Consider the following 21,020-nt stretch of genomic DNA (forward strand, 5'->3'; position numbering starts at 1 on the left):
TTACAGATGCAATATCACAGGTTTTTTGGCCTTGCTAGAACTCTCAGCCTCTCCCCATTGTTCAAAAAGGTGCTGTCAGAGGAAAGCTTTGTTTTCTTAATTCCGCCAGATCACAGAAATATCACCTTCTAGTTCTAGCTCATGTTTCTCAGAATATACCGTACCCACATCTCTGGAAATATTTCCCCTAAGAATGTCAGAAAATCCCAGTATAAGCATGATGTTAGCTAGGGGCTGCTGTGTACTCTTGTGTAGGGTGAAAATGTTTGTTGAAACAGTCAACTTTGGTGCTTCACGAGAATGTGGTGTAAATGAGCAATTCTCCTTTTAAAGAAAGCTGATTGTATTGTTTGAATTAACAAGTATTTATTTTTTCTTCCACCACCTCCCTCCCCCCCATTGAATTTTTTTAAAAAAGGAAAAAAACCAGGACACTCAAACAAATATGTATAGTCAAGCAGAACAAATTCCCACATTAACCATGTCCCAAAAGATAGGTCTCATTCTGCATTTGAAGTCTTTTGCCTCTTTGTGAGGAGGCAGGTAACATGCTTTGTCTTTGGTCCTCCAGAATTGTGGTTTGTCATTGCACTGATTGGTGAAGTCAAGCCTTTCAAAATTATTTTTCTTTATAATGCTGTCACTGTATCATTGTATACATGAGTTCTTCTCCTTTCACTCTGTACCAGTTCATAGAGGTCAGTGAACAGTAATATTCTTAAAGGCAGTAGGAATTACCTTAGTTAAATGCTTCTGGAGGAGTGGACTTGGTAAAGCATTCAGTGTTCATGTCTGCCAGTACAGCCATCAGTACTGAAATCTGTTCTAGGAACCCTTGTTTGCGTGCTTTCTAAATGTGGGGGGAATGGCTCCTGCTTTCCACAGTTGCTTAACTCGTTTCCTCTTTCCCTTTTCTCAGGTATTTAGCTCGAGTAGGAGAACTGGAGGCTACAGATACTGAAGACCTAACTCTGAATTATGGTCTTGTGGTAGACTGTGGCAGCAGTGGCTCCAGGATTTTTGTTTATTTCTGGCCACGTCATAATGGGAACCCACATGATTTGCTGGATATCAAACAGATGAGAGATCGCAACAGCCAACCAGTGGTTAAAAAAATCAAACCGGGTACTAATGGGGTTGTTTTCTTGTTATGGTGATAAATATCCACATTAAGTAGGACTGGGTAGAGGAAAAGAAGGGAGGAATCCATCTTTTCTCCTCATAACTGCTTTAGTGGGGGAGGTCTCTTTAGTGGGTCTCTTGTTCTGGGTCCTCGTAAATTCATGTTTCAAATCAGTTTAGTTCAGCACACTTCTATTTAAGCACCTGCTGCTTACAAAGCAACTAGATCGTGTTGATACATATCCAGGGAACAACATGTTTCTACTTCATAAGTAAATACCAGGGAATCTGAGAGAGTGAGAACATTAACAGCTGGAAGCTTCAAGGACAAGATGCTGGTACCCGAGCTGATCTTTGAGGGATGACGATGATTTTGAGAAAATGAGGGAGAATATTTCAGGCACATGCTTGTTTGTGCAGATGCACAGCGGAACATAGAAAGTTGAATTTAGAGAACTAGTGGTTTAGCTAGACTGGTATATGAGAGTGTGAAAGGAATCGTGAGATAAGAAGTAGGAAGGCAGGTAGGAGCCATTTAAAAAAAATTAATCATTTTAAACTTAAATACAAAATGAGAACAAAAAGAGCATTTCCATATATACAGCAGAACATAAGAGAGGATTCAGTATAAAACAATAAATTTCCATTTCCCTGTGTAATAAATCCTACACATTATTTTCAAAGCAACCTAGCTTTTCTGTGCTTCCTTCTAGGTTTTCCTTTGTTCTCTGCTATGTACCTTTTATTTTATTATTCTCTCCCCGCCCAGGCAACAATTAAACTCAAATATTATATATACATATACCTGCATATTTATAAACACATATATACACAATATACATATATTATGCATATTTCTTTTTGTCAGTTTTTTCTGTGGAGGTGGATATCATCTTCCTTCATAGGTCCAAGTCTTTCCAAGTTTTTCTGTATCAACCAGTTCATCATTTCTTATATCACAGCAGTATTCCATCACGACCATATCCTGTCTGAGACATTGTCTGTGAAGGTTTTTTCCCCCAAGTTTTCTACTTTTCTTCTAGTCTTGGCTACATTGGTTTTATCTATACAAGAAATTTTAGTTTAAAATAATCTAAATTATCCATTTTACACATGATTGGAGCCATTTGTGAGAGCCTTAAATTGTAAGATGAGTTTGCATTTTATCCCAGAGGCTATAGGGAATCACTGAATGCTTCAGATAGCTATCTAAGAGATAATATGTTGGTAGCTCTGTGGCCATCAGCATGGAGGGAGGTGAGATTGGAAGTAGGGTAATTGGGGACCAGTGATAACCTTTGTAGACACAGGGAACTTTGAAGGAGTCTGGCAATTGAATCCTTTGGGACTGTGATGGTAGTGGTGTTTTTTTAAACTGCATGTAGAACCTTTACAAATGACTTTCATTTTTGTTTAGGGATTTCTGCAATGGCAGACACTCCAGAACATGCCAGTGATTACCTTCGCCCTCTGCTGAGTTTTGCTGCTGCTCATGTGCCTGTGAAGAAACACAAGGAGACACCTCTGTATATCCTGTGCACAGCAGGCATGAGACTTCTTCCAGAGAGGTGAGAGTAGAGAGAATTCAAATAAAGTTTAGATGCTGCATACCTTTAGCCTGAGTATAGAGGAAGAATTGATCTTGATTGTCTGGAGCAGGCCTCACTACCTATAATCTCTCTTATCTCCGGAGATTCCTTTGGATTCTCTGCTCTCCATTTGTCATGCAAGTACTCCCTGGGAAGGCCAATTGATCATTCATACCTTGGTCAAATCAGTCTGTCAGTTAATAAAATGTAATAAGTGCCCCCTGTGTGCCAGGCACTGCTCTAGGCACTGAGGATACCAAAAGGGGCAAGACACCATCCTGCCTCTAGCATTTCACAGTCTAATAAGGAAGACAACATGCAGACAGAGACATACAGAGCCAACTATGTCCAGAATACATAGGAAGTAATCAGCAGAGGGAAAGCACTAGAATGAAGAAGAGTTAGTAAAACCCTCCTGTAAGAGGTGGGATTTAGTTGGGATTTAAAGGAAGCCAGGGCAGGTGGTAGGCAGAAATGAGGAGAGAGGACATTCCAGGCATGGGGTACAGTCAGAGAAAACTCCAGGAGCCAGAATAATGGAGGCTCTTCTTCATGGATTAGCCAGGAGGCCAGAGTCACTGGATCAAGGAGTACATGTTAAGGAGTAAGGTGTAAGAAGATGGGAAAGGTAGAAGAGGGGCTAGGTTATGAAGGACTTTGAATGCCATGCTGCAGAGTACTTTGTATCTGATCCTGGAGGTGATAGATAGGGAGCCACAGGAGTCTACAGAGTAGCTGGGGAGACAGGGCTGGACTTGCTTTTTAGGAAAATCACTTTAGTGGCTGAATGAGGATGGATTGGAGTAGGAAAAGACTTGAATCAGGCAGACCCACCAGGAGTTTATTGCAATATAGTCCAAACATGAGGTGATGAGGGCCTGCTCCATGTTTAAGGCAACATCAGAGAGGAGTCAGTGTATTCAAGAGATGTTAGAAAGATGAAATCAGCAGGCCTTGGCAACAGCTTGGATGTGGGGATGAGAGGGAGTGAGGAATCCAGGATGGACTCCTAGATTGGGAGCCTGAGCAACTGGGAGAATGGTGTTGCACTCTGCAGAAATAGGGAAGTTAGGAGGTGGGGAAAGATAATTAGTTCTGTTGAGTTTAAGATGTCTACGGGACGTCCAGATCAGGATATCTAAAAGCAGTTGGTGATGAGAGATTGGAAGTCAGCAGGAAAGGCAGACCTGAGAATCATCAGCATAGATGTGGTAACATCTGGGAGCTGATGAGATCTCTAAGTGAAGTAGTATAGAGAGAGAAGAGATGAGGACCCAGGACAGAACCTTTAGGGACACCTGCAGTTAAATGGGACAGAGAAGCAGTGGTTAGTGATTGGGAATTTAGATTGGTATGGAGGAGAAAGAAAGGCTAATTTTGGAGCTTGGGGCACTTGAGGGAAGGCATGGCCTGTAACTATTTGGAGCTAAAAGATAAAAGAGTAAGAGAAGAGCAGCATGACAGGGCAGAACAGGTCGGGGTTTGGGGACAAGGTGAAACACTTTGCCATTTTATTAAGAGTTGTGAAGGTGACTGATTTGATACTGAAATATTACTCCCCCTGCTGACTGATTTTGAGACTGACTTGACTCCTCCATGTCTGTGGTCTTGCAGCTTCTAGAGAAAACCTCAGTTCACTGTGGTTGGATCCAGTCTTCTCGACATCTGGGCTAGTCTAATCTTTTCCAGCTCAGCTGATCAGAGCCATACATATTCCTGATCTCTCATTTTCCTCTCCATCTTTCTTCTCCATCTTTCTTCCATTTTCTATGAATGCCAGGGCCTCCTGTGTTTGCTAAACACAAATAAACTAACAGGTGTTTTTTGTTTTATTCTGTGTTTTTTCAAGGGAATCTCCAGACATTCTCTATCCTTTTTTTTTTTAAACATCTTTCTTTTTAAAAAATTTTATTAATGCCCTTTATTTTTGTATTCTTGATATTTCCCCCTTACTAAATCCTTCTTTTTGCCAAAGAAAAACATAAGCAAAACCAATCAGTGCAGTGTAACAAAAGTATCTTAAAGCCTTACCAACTACAAGAAGCTGTGCTGGCTGCTGCAGATAAAAAACGGGGGAAAAAAATGATAGCCCTTGCTGTTGAGAGGCAGGCTAGGACACCATAGTCACAGGATTCTGTTGGGTAAAGGAGAACTCCAAAATGCTCTAGAAAAATGGCAGGAGATCACTTTCAGCTATGGGGATGGTGTAGGATTAGAGAGTTTGGAAAGGCTGTTGTGGAGATGACTCTTGAGGGGGGCCTTGAAGGAAGAAAAGGATTTCAGTAGATGGAAATGGGGGGGATGAGGATATGGGAGTGGCCCAAGTGAACAAGAGAATGAGATCACAGAAAAACTAGTCATCTCCTTTGGCAGCTCAGTGGATAGAGTACAGGCCTGGAGTCAGGAAGACCTGAGTTCAAATTCATTTTTAGACACTTAGGAGTTGTTTGACCCTCCTCCCAAGTCACTTAACATTTGTCTGAGTAAGTTTCCTTTTCTGTAAAATGGGGATAATAATTGCACCTACCTCTCAGGGTTGTTATGAGGACAAGATGAAATAATGCTTGTAAAGTACTAAAGTTCCTGGCACATAGTAAATGCTGTATAAATGTTTGCTGTTTTTATAGGACAGCGGTGAGAAATAAAGCTGGAAGGGTAGGTTGTATTCTTGTGGAGGAGGAACACATAAAGGCCAGGCTAAGGAATCTGTATTTTATTGTAACTTCAGTGGCAGCAGAGAGTCAGGAAGTGACATTAGAACATTAGATCATTTTAGCAGCCTGATAAAGCAGAGGTGTCAAACTGACTGGCAACAGGGACCTTCCAAACTCCCAAGTTTTTCATCTGCTGAAATCAGACTCAGATGTGATTGGGAAATGTTTAGCAAAATAAGTAAAAATGTAATACAACATAATGTAAACTGGTGACTTTTTAAGTCATCATGCCCCTGCAGGGATCTCTTTCTATTGGCATGTACAGCATCTGCTGCTGTAAAGGATGTATTTGAAAAGGGGAAAGTCTGCCTGTAGATTGGGAGGCCAGTTAGCCCTCTCTTCCAGTAGCTAGTTGAGAGATGATCAAGGGCATATATAAGGGTGGTGGCAGAAGGAGCAGATCTGGGAGGAGTGAGATTGATACAACCTGAGAGTGGCTTTTGATTCATTCTCAGGTGGTATCTCCTCCTTAGATTGGTTGACTGTGATGGGATGAAGGAGAGAATCAAGGATGTATTTGACCTTTATATGGGAAGGGCAAATGAAACTTAAGTAATTTGTGAACCTCTAAGGACCATATAAATGTTACCTATTATTATCATTACTCATTTTTGTCAGAATTCAAGGATTTGCTGCTAATTAAGAACCTGACATTCTAAGATGCAAAATCCATCTGCATGATTTCTTAGATCTGTACTAAGTAAGTCAGCTGGACCCCAGTGTGAAAATGTGGGGCCAGTCTTGAGTGTAAATTCTGTTCTTCACCTGAGTAAGTCATGAAGTCATTCCTGACTATTCTCTGACACTTTTTAGGTTAAATGATTACCTAACCAGATTTAGGGAGGATGCACAGAGGATGCAGAGTTAGATCTTGGTTGGGGCTGACTTCCTATTGGTATCCATTCAGTACCTGTCCTTGTTGATTCCATCTCCACCACATCTCACATCACCCCCCAATGGTGACCTCCACATGGATAGCTAGTCGCAGATCAAGAGCTGGAAGAGGCTGTAGGTAAAGAAATGAAACCTCAGAGATTTTGGTCATTTGTCTGTGGTCACTGAATTAGCAGAACTAGGCTCTGAGCCCAGTACCTCTGACTCAGAATGTAGCACTTTTTCCATTGCACTAGAATTTTTTGTGGAGAAGGAATAATCAAAAAGGTAGGAATACTGGGAGTTGAGGGGTGAAGGGGGGTAGGGAGAGTGTGTTAGAGAAGTAGCTAGTTATCACAGTAATCAAGGGAGAAGCTTCTAAGGAACAACTAGAATGAAGCTCATCAGTTAGCCGTTAGGAGATCATTGATGGCCCTGGAGAAAACTGTTTCAGTAGTGATAGAGTTAAGAGCTAGATTTCAAGGGAATCAGAAATAACTGGGTAGTCTCATAGTGGAAACTTTAAGTGGAGATGATCCTTTCTAAGAGCTTGGCAGTAAAGGGAAGGGGCATATGGGCAATAGGGTCCAGGTAAGGGTTTTGTTTTTTTTAACAACACTGTAGATCAGAGCATATTTGTGGGCAAATGAAAAAAGGCACTACCAGTCTGATGGGGGGGGGGGGCGGGGGGGATTGAAGATAAGAGAGAATAATTGAAGGGGCTACTTCTAGAGCAGATGGAAGGAGATAGCATTGGGGGCACAAGGAGATGGTTTTGGAGAAGGAGCTCATCACTGGCCTCCATTTCTTGGTTAAGTAGGAGGGAAGGATGTCTCTTGAAGATGATGGTGAGGGTGTCTTAAGAGATTTTACAATGGCTGCTGAGGGAAGCAAGGCATAATGAGCAGTGTTTGGGACATTAACAGATATTGGCTCCAGCAGACCTAAAAGAAAGTCATTGTAGCCTCCAGAGATCTAGGATCCTGACAGAATAAGAGTGAGACCCATGACTCTTTATCACAGAATCTAGGAACAACCCAAGATTGTGTAGCCTGGGAAGGAAGGTTGTGGACAGAGAAGACTGGCAAGGTCAGAGGGCATTGCCAGGTGGGCTGTGCTGGGTCTGGAGACTTTGACCAATGTGACAGCCACTGCCACGTCTTAGGTGACTGGAACACTAGAACAAAGGCTATTCTTCAGTCTGTCCTCATGAAATCTCTGTTTCCTCTCATTCCTGCAGAAGTTTTGCATATTTGTAGTATCTTAAGAGGAAGTCTGTTCATTTGGAGTTCATTCAGCACCAGAGCCCTGAGGCCATGTCATGGTGCAGGTAGAGGGAGGTATTAGATGAGATATGAAGATAAATAAAAGTGGTCACCAGCCTCACAGAGCTTATTTTGTACACAGGGCAGAGCATGATGCACATGGTGTAGTGGCAAGAGCACTAGGTTGGGCATTCCATCCCCTGGATTTGGCTATTTGCTCCACTGCTTAGTGACTCTGTACTACCACGGGGAACTGATGCTCTTGGGAACTTAATTGTCTGCCAGTTACTGTCTTTCAGAATTAGTGCCCAGAGCACCAAGAAATTAAGCAGCCATTGTGTCCGAGGCAGGGCTTGGTCCTGGGAGCTCCCGGCTCCTACTATACCACAATTATTCCTAATAATAGGTTTAAATCTTAAGTGCTATTCTTAATTGAAATTCAGGATAACTATTGTATTCTGAGCCAATTTCTAGCCATTTGAAGTCTAGAAAAAACATGACTTGACCTTGTTTAGTCATTGGTCACATTTTCCTCCTTTCTTTTTCTTTTTTTAACAGTTCACAGAATATTTAAGAAGTAATGACATTTTGGTATCTACACCATCTTGAGCCTAATGAATATTTGTAAATCTATTTCTTTCTTCACAAAAATCTTAACAAAAAAGATACACTGTAAACTTTGAAATTAAGTCTGACTATAGTGATGCATTAGCTGTTGAATAATACTTAGATTATGGAGATATGTATAATAATAGCATTTTGTAAATAAATTTTTTTTTTTACTTTTGTCCTCTTCATATTCTCTTTATCATCCACTACTTTCTCTTCCCCTACCCTCATCCTAAATTTCTGATTCTAATGGCCTCATTAAAATTAGCATTCAGATTTTCTTCAACTTCTCCCCATGTTAGAGTATTTAACTTTGACAGAGTACTTCTGTTTTTACTATTATTTTTTTTATTTGCCAATGTTAGTGTTGTCTTTATTTGATAATATCACTTAAGATTTCTCCAACCAGAGTTGTAGCAACCTTTGGATTTTGATCCTGCTATGTGTTATTAAAATGAGAAGGATTTGATTGGTTGATGTTTTTATCTAAGACTTAGATTATACATTGGAAAAAATATAAATAATCTCATGATACTAAGCAGTGGTTCCGACTTGGTAGCATGGTGCATTGTTTATTGCATGAAGCTCCGAAAATGAATTTAATACCACCATGTGTTGGTTTCACTGCTTTCTTTGAAGATAGTTAGTAACAAGTATAATTATTTCATAAGTCAGAGAATTGAGCCATTGTTTTCCTGCCGCTTATTCAGACTCATGCAGTGTATGGCAAAGAGCCGTGGTTTTACTTAATCCCTTACAGTATCCTCTATTAGGACAAGATTGGTAGGAGTCATGTTGGAAGACTGTTTAACCTTAGAGATACATTTTTTCAGGAGTTAAGAGGTAGATAAAGAAAGTAAACACTGAGAACATAAAGGTTAAATTGAAATAACAGGACTAAATGATTGAGACACAAAAAAAGTTACTTAATGTTCAATTTTTGGATCTTGTCTTTACTGTAGCAAGCAGTTAGCGATACTGGCTGATCTAGTGAAAGATTTACCCTTGGAGTTTGACTTCCTCTTTTCACATTCTCAAGCCGAAGTAATCTCTGGAAAACAAGAAGGTACTAGAACTAAATGTGTGCTGGATTTTTCACTTAAATGACTGTATTGTCTTAATAAAAGTCAAATATTTCACAGCATCAGAATTGCATTCAAGTTCTTTTCATAAATAATATTAATCTTTCAATGTGTGCATAATTTTTCTTGATTCTGTTATATATCATGTTGTGCATGGTTATACGAATCAGTATTGACATTTTATGACATTTTATTTTGATATAGTTCCTATAGGGCAGGAATTTTGCTTGGTTTTAGTCTGCTGTTTAAAACCCATATGCTTGAGGGTACTTAGTATTTAAAGATGATTACTCCTGGTGGGATTTCTCATAGCTGATGGTCATTGTGGAATCAGCACATGGCTTCAGAAACTATAATTGATTTCCAAATCAAATGACAAGGTGAAAACTGGATCAAAGTAGGAGAGAATGTCAGAACAGAAAAAGTCCTTCTTTACTGTGCTTTAGTCTGGTTCTGTTCTCTTCACTTGTTTTGGAATAGTTGACCTTTTTTCTTTTGATATCTTCCCTTTCACCAGGAATTTTGAACTTTTTTTTTTGGTTGGCAGGTTGGTGAAAACCTGTGGACCCCCTCTCAGAATAATTTTCTTTGAAATCAAAGGAAATGTTAAAGATTAGTGAAAAATAAAAATATAATTTTTTTTCCCATCCCCTGAAATCTCTTCATGGTTTCCTTTGGGGGAAGAATCCCAGGTTAAAGATTCTGGTTCCTTATAGCTGCAGGTATATAATGTTAGTGTCTCTATCACAGGCATCACTGTGTTGGGTCTGTTACTTTTGGAGTTATACTTTTAAGCTAATGTTTGCATCAAATTGTTTTTCTATTTGTTAGAGGAGTAAATTTCCTGGGGTTTATATCACATAGTTGCCTATTGGCATGGTGTCAGTTTCTCATCTTTTCTCACAGAATTTGTAAGCTAATGACATCAGATTAGTATATACACAGGGAAATACCGCATTTGTTTTCCTGAAGGAAAAGGTAGCTTATAGCAGGTTGTCTGTAGAGAATGTTTTGGTGGAGGTTTCAGGGAGACAAATGTCGGGCATAAAATGGAGAGATTCAAGTGAATGGTTTTTGTTTCTCGCTCAGGTGTTTATGCATGGATTGGGATCAACTTTGTTTTGGGAAGATTTGACCATGAAGATGGTAAGTGTTTTATTGTGTTTCATTTATCGCGGGCCTATGAGAAATGGCCAAGGAGACTTTCAGCGATGACCTACTGCTGTAGGGAGTGAGGCTCTATAGAAGATTATTAAATCTCCCCTGGAATCTATCTGACCCACTCAGAGTATATTCTTTCCTTATATTTGAGGTTTGCTTCCTGGTTCTTGTTTTGTTTTTACATTGATTACATTATTACATTGGATGTTTTTTTCCTCTTCTGAGAACTTCTTAAATAGCTTTTTTTTCCTTTCAAATACAGAAACCCTGGGACCCCAAGAATCAGTGGCTGGACGTAGGAGGACAGTAGGGATACTGGATATGGGAGGAGCCTCTCTCCAAATTGCTTACGAGGTTCCCACCTCTCCTACTTTCCTTCCTCCAGAACAGGTAAATGTATCCCCTATAGGGGGAAATTCAGTTTTCCTTGTGTCCCAGAGTTTGAGTGGTTTATGCAGATTGAAGCACCTGGGTAGCACCATGGATACAGTGCTAGACTTAGGGTCAGGAAGATGTGGGTTTGGATTCTGTTTCAGACAACAAGTATGCTGGATGATTGGGCAAGTCTCTTACTCTGTTTGCCTCAACTTCCTTATCTATAAAATGGGGATAATAAAAGCCCTTTACTCCCAAGGTATTGTGCAGATCAAATAAAATAATATTTGTAAAGTGCTTTGTGAAACTTAAACTACTGTATAAATGCTGCTATTAATAGCATGCCCTCTGACCTCCTTTGAGTTATTTGAGTTTATCTTGAGGGGCGGCATTGGACACATTGACAAGAAATGCAAATAGTCCTGAATGGTATGAGATACTAGAAAATAAAATGGGGAAATGTTGTTAGCCTGTGTTCCACAAGCAAGGGCCAGACTTTGTTCCTAATGGTCAGAGATCAATAACAAGATGGCAACAGAGGGCTGAAGGGTCCCTCAAGGGATGTGTGATTTATCAATTTGTGCAGCTGTAGTATGGAAAGCATACTGCCCATCACTTAACTTTTGTTCTGGTGTAGTAAAACAGAGCTTAATTCAACTCTGGTTCTGCTCTCAGTTTGGGATCACAAAGGAATCCCCTAAAAGGGGCTCATTATAAAGGCCTTGTGGTGGGTAGTCTCTGTAATTAAAATAATGTTGAAATGGAATAAACTACAGGGTTTAAAGTATATTCATAGCTCTTGAAGCCAGGCCTTTTGGCCCATGTTGTCATTGCCTAGAAATTAATCAGTGATCCAACTTAGCCGTTTCCTTTCCCACTGAATTCCAGGAAGAAGCTGCCAAAGTGCTGCTAGCTGAATTCAACCTGGGCTGTGATGTACAGCACACAGAGCATGTGTACAGGGTCTATGTCACCACCTTTCTGGGTTTTGGGGGCAACTTTGCCCGGCAACGCTATGAAGACATGGTGCTGAATGAGACCTTTACCCAGAATAGGTAATATTGTCACGTTGGGATTTGAGCTCCGAGCTGAGTCCTGGGCATTTCTCCTAATATTGGCCAGACAGACCATTAATGAAGGCCTGTTTTGGTTGACTGTTAGGAAGAAGAGTACCCCCTAAGGTGGCTGAGCCCTCCATCATCTGTGTCTGGAGATGGGGCAGGCGCCTCTCAGTGTGGCCTCTTAAGGAAGTGTGCTTATTCCAAAATATTTTGCTATTCTCTATATTTTGAAACAACATCTAAGAAGAATTGAGCTCCATTCAGTCACTTGTTTTAAAAATATAGTGAATACAAAGAGACAGGCAGCTTGGTGGAGCAGAAAGAGCCCTGAGCAGACCCATTCGGGTGGAGGCTGAACTCCTATGAGCTTATTAGCTCTGTGACCTTGGAAGAGTCACTAACTGTAAACTGGGGACAAAGATATGAGCCTTCCCTGTCTTATAAAGTTGTGAGGATTAAATGAGATAATCTCTGTAAGCGCTGTACAATAAAAGTTATTATTGTTATTACTACAGTCTGCTTCACAGAAAAATAATTGGATATGTTAAATCCATTCCGTTTCTTGGAGTAGGACATTCAGAGAAATAGAACTGATAATTATCATGATTCCTGTTATTGTGGCAGATTACTGGGGCAAAAGACAGGTTTGACTCCAGAAACTCCCTTCCTGGATCCTTGCTTGCCCGTGGGCCTTGAGGATGTGGTGGAGAGGAGCAGCCAGGTCCTGTACATCAGAGGAAGAGGAGACTGGCTCACATGCGGGCAGATGCTGCAGCCACTGCTCTCCCGGGCCAACGCCAGCCAGGCCTCTCTGAATGGCATCTACCAGTCCCCAATTGACTTCAACAACAGCGAGTTCTATGGCTTCTCAGAGTTCTTTTATTGTACAGAAGATGTATTGCGCATTGGTGGTCACTACCATGGGCCAACCTTTGCCAAGGCTGCTCAGGTACATGATCAAAGTATATTTGCCTCTTGTGTACCCTATTTATGGAGACTCCTGGCTGCCCCTCCCCCTCCCTGCCCTCTCAGTTTCTGCTTGAGGAAATTCACCTCTAGTAAGCCTTCCCAGACTACCCTCCATCTTCCCACTGGGTATGGTCTCTCTTTCCTCAGAGCTGTACTTGTGTTTTCTTTATACATCTCATGTTTTTAACATTTCCAAATTATATTAGAGTTATTTGTATACATGTATTACCTCTTATGATAAAAAAAATTTGAGGACAAAGCATAATCCTCCTGTATCTTTATGTAGAGTTGTTTCCATTTCAGAAATTGTGGCAATAAAAATTCACAAGTCAGGAGAGATATGCTGAGAGAGGCATTATGCTTACAGGCTTCAGATAAGGAAACTGTCATTATTAAATTTGTGTGCATCAAATGGCATAGTTTCTAGACTGTTAAAGAAATACTAATGGAAAAAAATCTGACTAATAACGCAATGATTGTAGGAGATTTTATCTCTTGCAGAGTTGGATAAATGTAACCCAGATTAACAAAGAAGTGGAAGAGACTTGAAAAAATTAGATTTAAAAGACTTTTATCTTTGGCATGAGAATATTAAGGAATATACATATTTCTTAGCACGTTACAGTATCATTACCAAAAAGAAGCCCCAGCCCACCTGCTGGTCAGACCTCATTGGGTACTGGAAGACCCAGCAGGAACCTTGGTGAGCCTTTCCTCAGCCTTCCTACCAGTGTTCCCATCCACTTCTTGGCTGGAGGTTAAATCCCCTCCCCTCAGCTCCTTGGAAGGAAACCCAGAGTTCCTGCTCCACTCTGATTGTTGGACCTGTTCTCTCTAACCCCCTCCTGAGTGTTATGGGCTGAGCCTCTCCAGCTGTTTCTCTTCGCTACTTTCTCTTTTTTATTGACATAGTTGTTCACACTTTCTAGATGAGCAGGAAGTCATTAAGTTCAATTCTTTTGGTAAGATGGAGGACCATTTGGCCCCACTGTCTCTGTAATACAATGATGTACCCTCCACTGGCATTTTATGTTTGTTACTGGCATTGCTCTCCAACTTGCCAGTATACTCTGAGGACTCCTGAGCGTGACTCTCTACCCTATCACTGTACCTTAAAGCCCAACAGGTCTTTCTGTCAACCTTTGAACCAAACCTTCTTTTGTTGTTTCTCTGAGTTTTCTGATAATAGTGTCTAGCTAACCTTTCTAGTTGTGTCTTCTGGGCTTAGCACAGTGCTTGCCACATAGTAAATGCTTATTCATTCATTCATATGCCAAGGTAGAAGGGATCATAAATGCAAAAAGGTAAAAATGTGTCCTTGATAGACCATAAAACAAAAACAAGAAATTAGTGCAGGGAACACAAACAAAATATACGGTACTAAAGGGAGACTACGTAACAACATCTTGAATAATGAGTTGGCCACATCATCTGAATTGGTAGCTGTGAAAAGAGAATGGAGACATTTATATACTACACAAAAATTCTGAGGATCTAGAAAAGGAAACTCGGGAAAAATTACATTTTTGAAAAGTCATATTACAAAATAGGGTAAGAAAGCATTAAGAAACCAATCATGATTAAAAAATATGAAATCAAAACATTAGTAAACCACAAAGAAGAAGACATCTTGAAAATTATGGGAGAAATAGATACAATTTAAAAGAAAAAAATGCCATAGACATGATAAAGCTGAAAACCTTTTTTTCTTTATAAAAGGGAGTCAGTAGCGCACAAGAAAACAACTAGGTTCTTGAGTCAAGAGTCCCTAGGTTCAAATGCTACTTCTGCCACTTACTGTCTCTCACTTAACCTCCCTGAGCCTCAGTTTCCTTATCTGTAAAGTGAGGTAATTGGACTAGATGGCTCTGAGGCTCTTTCCAACTTTAGACCTATATTCTAACATCATACTTTGCACATAGTAGGCAGTTGGAAAGGCAGCTAGGTGGTCAGTGGATCCAGCTCTGGGCCTGGAGTCAGACTCATCTCTCTGAGTTTAAATCTGGCCTTAGACACTTAGTAACTGTGTTACCCAGGGCAAGTCACTTCACCCTGTTTGCCTCACTTTCCACACATGTCAAATGAGCTGGAGAAAGAAATGGCAAAACCACTCCAGTGTCTGTGCCAAGAGAACCCCCAAGGGGGTCATGAAGAGTCAGATTCAACTGCAGATCTACTGAAGAACGGTAGGCAATTAGATGATATCTATTGCCGGATTGTTATCAGAACTCATAGTGTTGTTGTCCAGATTTTAAGTTCTTTTGGTTCTAATTGAGTTCTTCCTCTTAAAAACTTCAGGGATATAGAATTTTATTGGCATGGTCACCCTGCTCTATTGATGCAGATCGTTTCCCATCTACAATGTTGGTCTTTTGAGAATTCCTATGGCCACAGAACTCCTCCCCTGGAGCCATCTAAATGAAGCTTGGGCTAATCTGTAGACAGCAGACCAATAGGCCTTGGCTAGGGTCACAATCAAAGCCTTTCCAGCTTGGTGCAGGAGCCTGAACTTATATTTCTCTCGGGCTTTGCCTTTGTGACCCATTGTCACCTCCATGTTATGATGAGGCGTCAGAAGGAGATCTAGGTGGAGGCGTGCTTCCTGAACTTCAGAAAGGTTCACTCCTGATGTTCCTGCTTGCTGAGTATTCTCAGTTGTGATTTGATTTGTGTATAGTCATGTGGACAAGGTCAAATTCTTTTTCAATGACCTGAACTTTAAAAAAGCCCTGACTTTCTTAGAATCCTCCCTTGTGGCTTTGGTACAAGTCTGTAAGACTCTCCTCCATCCAGCATTCATTTGTTAAGCCATTCCAGGGATATAAAAACAAAATGAAAAACAGACCATGCCATTATAGAACCTAAATTTTAGAAAGAAAGAATGAGAACTAAAAACTTGAGGGATTTTTCCTGAAGGAGACAACACGTGAGCTGAGGCTTGAAGACTGCTCATCAAGCACAGGTGATAGGAAGAGGGCTCCAGAAGGGCATATGGTAGGCCTGGACAAAGGCACATAGAGGGTGTAGTGGCACATTCAGGGGCAAGCAAGCAGGCCAGTAGATTGTGACAAGTAGATTGCAGAATGCAGTCATTTAGGAAAAGTGACCTAGGCCAGATTATGAAGAGCTTTAAATGCCAGGCTGGGGAGTCTGTGTTTTATCCCAGAGGTAAGAGGGAGCCATTGAGTTTTCTTGAATGGGGAGGACTATGGTCAGACTTGTGCTTTGGGAAAGAATGTTTGGGCAGTTGTGTTAATAAAGATGAATTGGAAGGAGAAAAGACAAGAAGCCAGAAATCTAATTAAAAAGCTATTGCAATAGTGGAGGGGAAAGGTAGGGTGAGTCTGAGTCAATGAGTGCCTTTGTGAATGAAGATAACTAGATGAATGCAGGAGATGTTCTAGAGGTAGTTGGCAATTGATTGAGTATGAGAGGGTGAAGGAGAAGGTGAATTGAGGATGACCGAGATGGTAAACTTGGGAAAGATGTTGGGCGCGCTCAGCAGAAATGAGAACATTTGGTGTGGGGATGGGCAGAGGGAAAGGGAGAGAGGTAATGAGTTTGAGATGCCCAAAATCTGGTGGCAATACGGAACTGGAGATGAGGACTGAGACAAGGCTGGATATTTAGATCTTGGAGTCATGTGCATAGAGATGGTCATTGAACCCATGAGGGATGATAAAGGGTTGAGAGAGAAGGAACAAGGGCCTGGGAACAGTCTTAGGTTATACATACGAATACAGGACAAGTCATAGATGATGATCCAACAGAGGGAACCATAAAGGAGCAATTCAGTAGGTAGAAGCAGAAATAGGGAAGTCAGGGCCGTGAACACCTAGGTAAGGGAAAGCAGTCAGTAGGTGTAATGTCCGCCAAGTCTTGGAGACTTTTCTCCTCACACCCAGCCTACTTTTCTACTATTATTGTCCTTCTTTCCCCAGGCAGTTTGAAGGAACTGGCCTGGTCCTTAGGCAAAATATAAGAATAGGTGAAATCTATTCAACCTTTCCATCTCACCTTTCAGTATTGCCCTCCCCATCCCTAGCACCCCACCCCCACCTGTTCAGCACCCTCTTGTTTATTCTCTTTCCAGAACTCCTCCACTGCCCCCACACCCAGGACCACAACAATTCTTTCATCTCTTTGTCCTCCTTCTCTATAGGACTGTAAGATTTAGAGGTGATATTGACCAGCCCCCTCATCTTACAGGTAAAGAAATTAAGGCCCAAGTAGTGGCTTGCTGAAGAGCACGCAGCTAGTGAGTGTCGGGGCTTTGACCTGTCCAGTGCTTTTTCCCTTCTCTCTAGTACTATGATAAATTATTGCTTGATCAGGCACTAATGGCTTAACACGTTGCTCTTTCTGGCGCTGATGCTCCTGTTTTATTTTGCAAAAAGAGTCGTTTAACCAGTGGCTAGCGTGGATTGTGATTTGAGCGCAGCAATGTGCACTGATAGCATTTGGCTCAGGAGACTTTTTTTGATCTCAGTTGTAGCAGCTGGACAGCCCAAAGATCACTATTCTGTGTATTCCTGAAGAAGGCTAGCCTTGCCCAGACCTAAGGCCCTACCCTTCTTGGGTAGAGAGGTCTCCGAAGACAGGTTGAAGTGGCTTCAGCCTAGCTCTGCAGTGATGGAGAGAAAAGCATAGGGGAAGCCTCTTGATGTTAGGGAGCTGTTATTAAGCTAAAATCATGACATAAATGTCCTGTCGTTATCATGCGATAGATTGTAGTTAGTTCAATGGAGAAAAAAATCTGGCCTATTTGAAAACATGAAAATGAAGGACTTGTATCTTTTTCCCTCTTTAAAAACATGGAGAAAATACTTCAGTACTTTGTACTTGCATGATTCCTTTTTCAGAGGAAGTTGGTGGTTCGATGGATAGAGTGCTGGGCCTAGAGTCAAGAAGACTTGAGTCCAAAACCTGCCTCTCAGATATTTACTAGCTGTGTGACCCTGGACAAGTTACTTAACCTCTGTCTAACTCAGTTTCCTCAATTGTAAAAGAGAGATAATAACAGTACCTACCTCCCAGGGTTGTTGTGAGGCTTAAATGAGATCATGTTTGTAAGAAGCTCTTAGCATAGTGCTGGGCACGTAATCAGTCCATGTAAATGTTTATATCTTTCCTGTCCCCTCTTCTTCCACTTCCCCAGAGTTATTTATTTGTCTGTTTCTGGTGTATATTGTAAGGTTTACAAAGCGTTTTCCCCTCCTATTAACTCTGTGAGTGGTTTGGGCAAACACTGTCTTCTTTCTGCAGGAAAGGAGGCTGAGAAGTCAGATTACTTGGTCAGAGTCCCCAGAGAGGAGGTGGCAGGTGTGGGGGTCCCACCCACGTCTCCCAATTCTAAATCCTAGGCTTTTCTCACTTCATCATAGTGCATCTCCTTTTATCAGTTTAGTCAGTGTGAATGGGATAAACTGTAAATTTCCCTTTCAGTGTTTCCCCTTCCTGGTTTCTGTCATACATCCTCTGTATATTTTCATCCCAGGACTACTGCAGTATGGCATGGCCAGTGCTGACTCAGAGATTCAAGAACGGCCTCTTCTCATCACATGCTGACCAACACCGACTTAAGTAAGGAATTTCCTTAAATGTCACCATATGCTGGAGGGCTAATGGTGGAAGGTGGGTTTGATTGTTTTGGAGGATGTGAAGGACTATTATAGTGAACATATACTGGGAGACTCAGGGACCCCTGAACTCAACAAAAGGAATTCTGGACCAGAGGGAGGGAAATGAAGATGAAACCCTTGGTGGTGGTGGTGGCGGCGCAGGGGGAGTGTGTGGCAGTGGGAAAGCCATTCCAATGGGACTCCATTCAGAGATAAGAAAGCTAAGAGGGTGAGGGGAGGCACTTTTCTCTGGCATGGGGTTCAAAGAGGGAATTTGAAGAGTAGGTCTGTTCTCTTTACAGATATCAGTGCTTTAAGTCAGCCTGGATGTACCAAGTGCTCCATGAAGGATTCCACTTCCCATATGATTACCCAAACCTGCAAACTGCCCAGTTGGTGTATGACCGGGAGGTTCAGTGGACCCTAGGAGCCATTTTGTATAAAACACGTTTCCTACCACTCAGGTAAAGCTGGGCACATTTAATGCAGTTTAAATCACACTCTGCCTCCTGAGCTCAGGACTGTTAGCTTAGGGTCATCCCTCCAGCTCTGCTTTCTGACTTAGCAGAAGGGGCTGCTTAGGGGAGGCTTCTTCCAGAGTGCTCTCTGTAAGGAAAAGAAGGAGCACAGCATGGCCAGGAAGATTATAATTGCCATTTCAGCCTGAAATGTGTGATGTCAGGAAGTACTTGAGGAATCTTCCCCTGGTCACTGCATCTTACCAGCCTTAGCAGGTAATGCCTACTTGTAGCCGGCATTGTAGAATATTTAGTAGGGTTTTTCAATGGGGGCAACACAATCTGTTTAATCCAAAATAATTTTTTACCTTTAGAAAGCTAATGTTATTTTTCCCAACCTCCCGTGTTTCCCTAGGGATCTACGTCAGGAGGGTGTCCGGCAGGTCCACAACGGCTGGTTGCGCCTCTCCTTTGTGTACAACCACTATCTTTTCTTTGCCTGCATCCTGGTGGTGCTCCTGGCTATCATTCTGTACCTTCTGCGGCTGCGCCGAATTCACCATCGACAGGCTAGAGCTTCTGCCCCCTTAGACCTGCGATGGATAGAAGATGTGGTGCCTATAATCGGGGTGCAGGTGGGACCATGATGCTGCTCCAGACTGAAGCATCTCAAGAACCAGAGAACTGAAGCTCAGGCTATACTGGCACCATCTTAAGCCTGTCTCAGAGGCTGCTTCGATGATCTGTGAGGCTGTTATTGTGTTGTGTTCTCACACCTTCCTTCTCATGACCAGCTATCCAAGAGAAGCCATAACCTAATCTGTGAAGTTGTATAGCTGAGATGCTCTGGTCTAACACCGGACACTCAGCCTTGCTCTGCCTAATGCCCTTTATCAGGGAGAGTTTGGTATTTGGAGGAAGGGTATTCTTGAGCTATACCCAACTTTCACTCCCCTGGCTAAAAAAAGGGAGTAGTGTGGCATTGGGCAAGAGGCTATTGGAACTGAAGCATCTGATACCAAGCCTAATAGATGTTAGGAAGCTTGGCAGTCTTTTCTTTCTCTGTAACAGAGAAGTCTCATATGTGGAGATCCACAGTTTTTAATAATGATCCAAGGATCTTTTGTGATTGTGGACCAGCAGAACTTTGAAGCAACTGAAATAATACCAATGAATTCTCTTTTTACCTGGTAGTGAAGCTCTCCTGGGGTAGCCTAAGGCTCTGGCCTAGACTTGCTGCTAAGGTGACTTAAATGGGATGTGTCTGTTCTAAGAGGTCCATTGAAGACTCTTGTTTCCTGCCTACTTGACATGGGTCCATTTTTTCCATATCAGTTTGCAGAAAAGGATGAATAAGGGGTGGGGAACCTGCAGCCTTAAGGTCACCTGTGGCTCTCTGGGTTTTCAAGTGTGGCCTTTCTGCACTTGAGGGCCACATGTGGCCTCAAAGTCACAGGTTCCCCACCCCTGGGTTAAATCTAGGCATTATTTTTGTTTCTTGAGCTTTAAATATGCTTGTAGGATTTTGGAAGCTGTGACAGAACAGGGCCCTTGGGTTTGTTTTTTAAATTAGGATTCCTGCCCCCCAAGCCCATTTTATCTGAGCCTCTGTGTCTGGGTTCTAAGTTGCCACTTCATTTCACTGCCAAGATAGATGTATAGTGTCAGAAGGAACATATATGTCTGTGTAGAAAGGAAAAGAAATATCAGGATTTTGGGGAACAGGCAATAAAAGTTTTTTAAAAGTTGTTGATAGTTTTTGCATCAAGAATTTCTGGAGGAAAAAGTTCTAGGTAGGAAACAGTCTGATCTGGCCAATTCAGTAACTCTAATAGGCATTCTCTCCCCCCATACCCCCACCCCCAGCTCCATCAACATTTCATGAGTAAGGAAGCGATAATTAGACTTCACTGTTAGGGCCAAAGGGACCAGCCTTTATGGGATGCCATGAAACAACCACTATTTCACCTACCCTCCTTTAGTTTTCCTGTTCTTGCACCAGTCTTGGACAGTTTTTTCCCCTTGGTGTTTACAAAATCTCCTTGTTTACTTTGATCTTCCCTCATAAGGCACTCTGACTTTCCCTTTCCGTAATTTTTCTCTTGGTCCCCCTTTCACCTA

At 41.7% G+C, this 21,020-nt stretch overlaps 1 protein-coding gene across 1 annotated transcript in view; it reads left to right on the plus strand.

The window, feature by feature from the left end:
• The window catches only part of ENTPD7 (ectonucleoside triphosphate diphosphohydrolase 7), a 32,800-nt gene extending 12,153 nt beyond the window's left edge, over positions 1-20,647 (plus strand). The window contains exons 3-12 of the mRNA XM_072627099.1: positions 920-1,125; positions 2,540-2,690; positions 9,135-9,238; positions 10,344-10,400; positions 10,678-10,805; positions 11,679-11,845; positions 12,476-12,800; positions 18,318-18,403; positions 18,744-18,905; positions 19,315-20,647. Coding sequence (XP_072483200.1) covers positions 920-1,125; positions 2,540-2,690; positions 9,135-9,238; positions 10,344-10,400; positions 10,678-10,805; positions 11,679-11,845; positions 12,476-12,800; positions 18,318-18,403; positions 18,744-18,905; positions 19,315-19,546 — 1,618 coding nt within the window. The 3' untranslated portion in view covers positions 19,547-20,647. The remainder of the gene's footprint in view (positions 1-919; positions 1,126-2,539; positions 2,691-9,134; positions 9,239-10,343; positions 10,401-10,677; positions 10,806-11,678; positions 11,846-12,475; positions 12,801-18,317; positions 18,404-18,743; positions 18,906-19,314) is intronic.
• The last annotated feature ends 373 nt before the right edge of the window (positions 20,648-21,020 follow it).

Source organism: Notamacropus eugenii, chromosome 1 (assembly GCF_028372415.1).
Source record: "Notamacropus eugenii isolate mMacEug1 chromosome 1, mMacEug1.pri_v2, whole genome shotgun sequence".
In the NCBI taxonomy this organism is placed as follows: Eukaryota; Metazoa; Chordata; class Mammalia; order Diprotodontia; family Macropodidae; genus Notamacropus; species Notamacropus eugenii.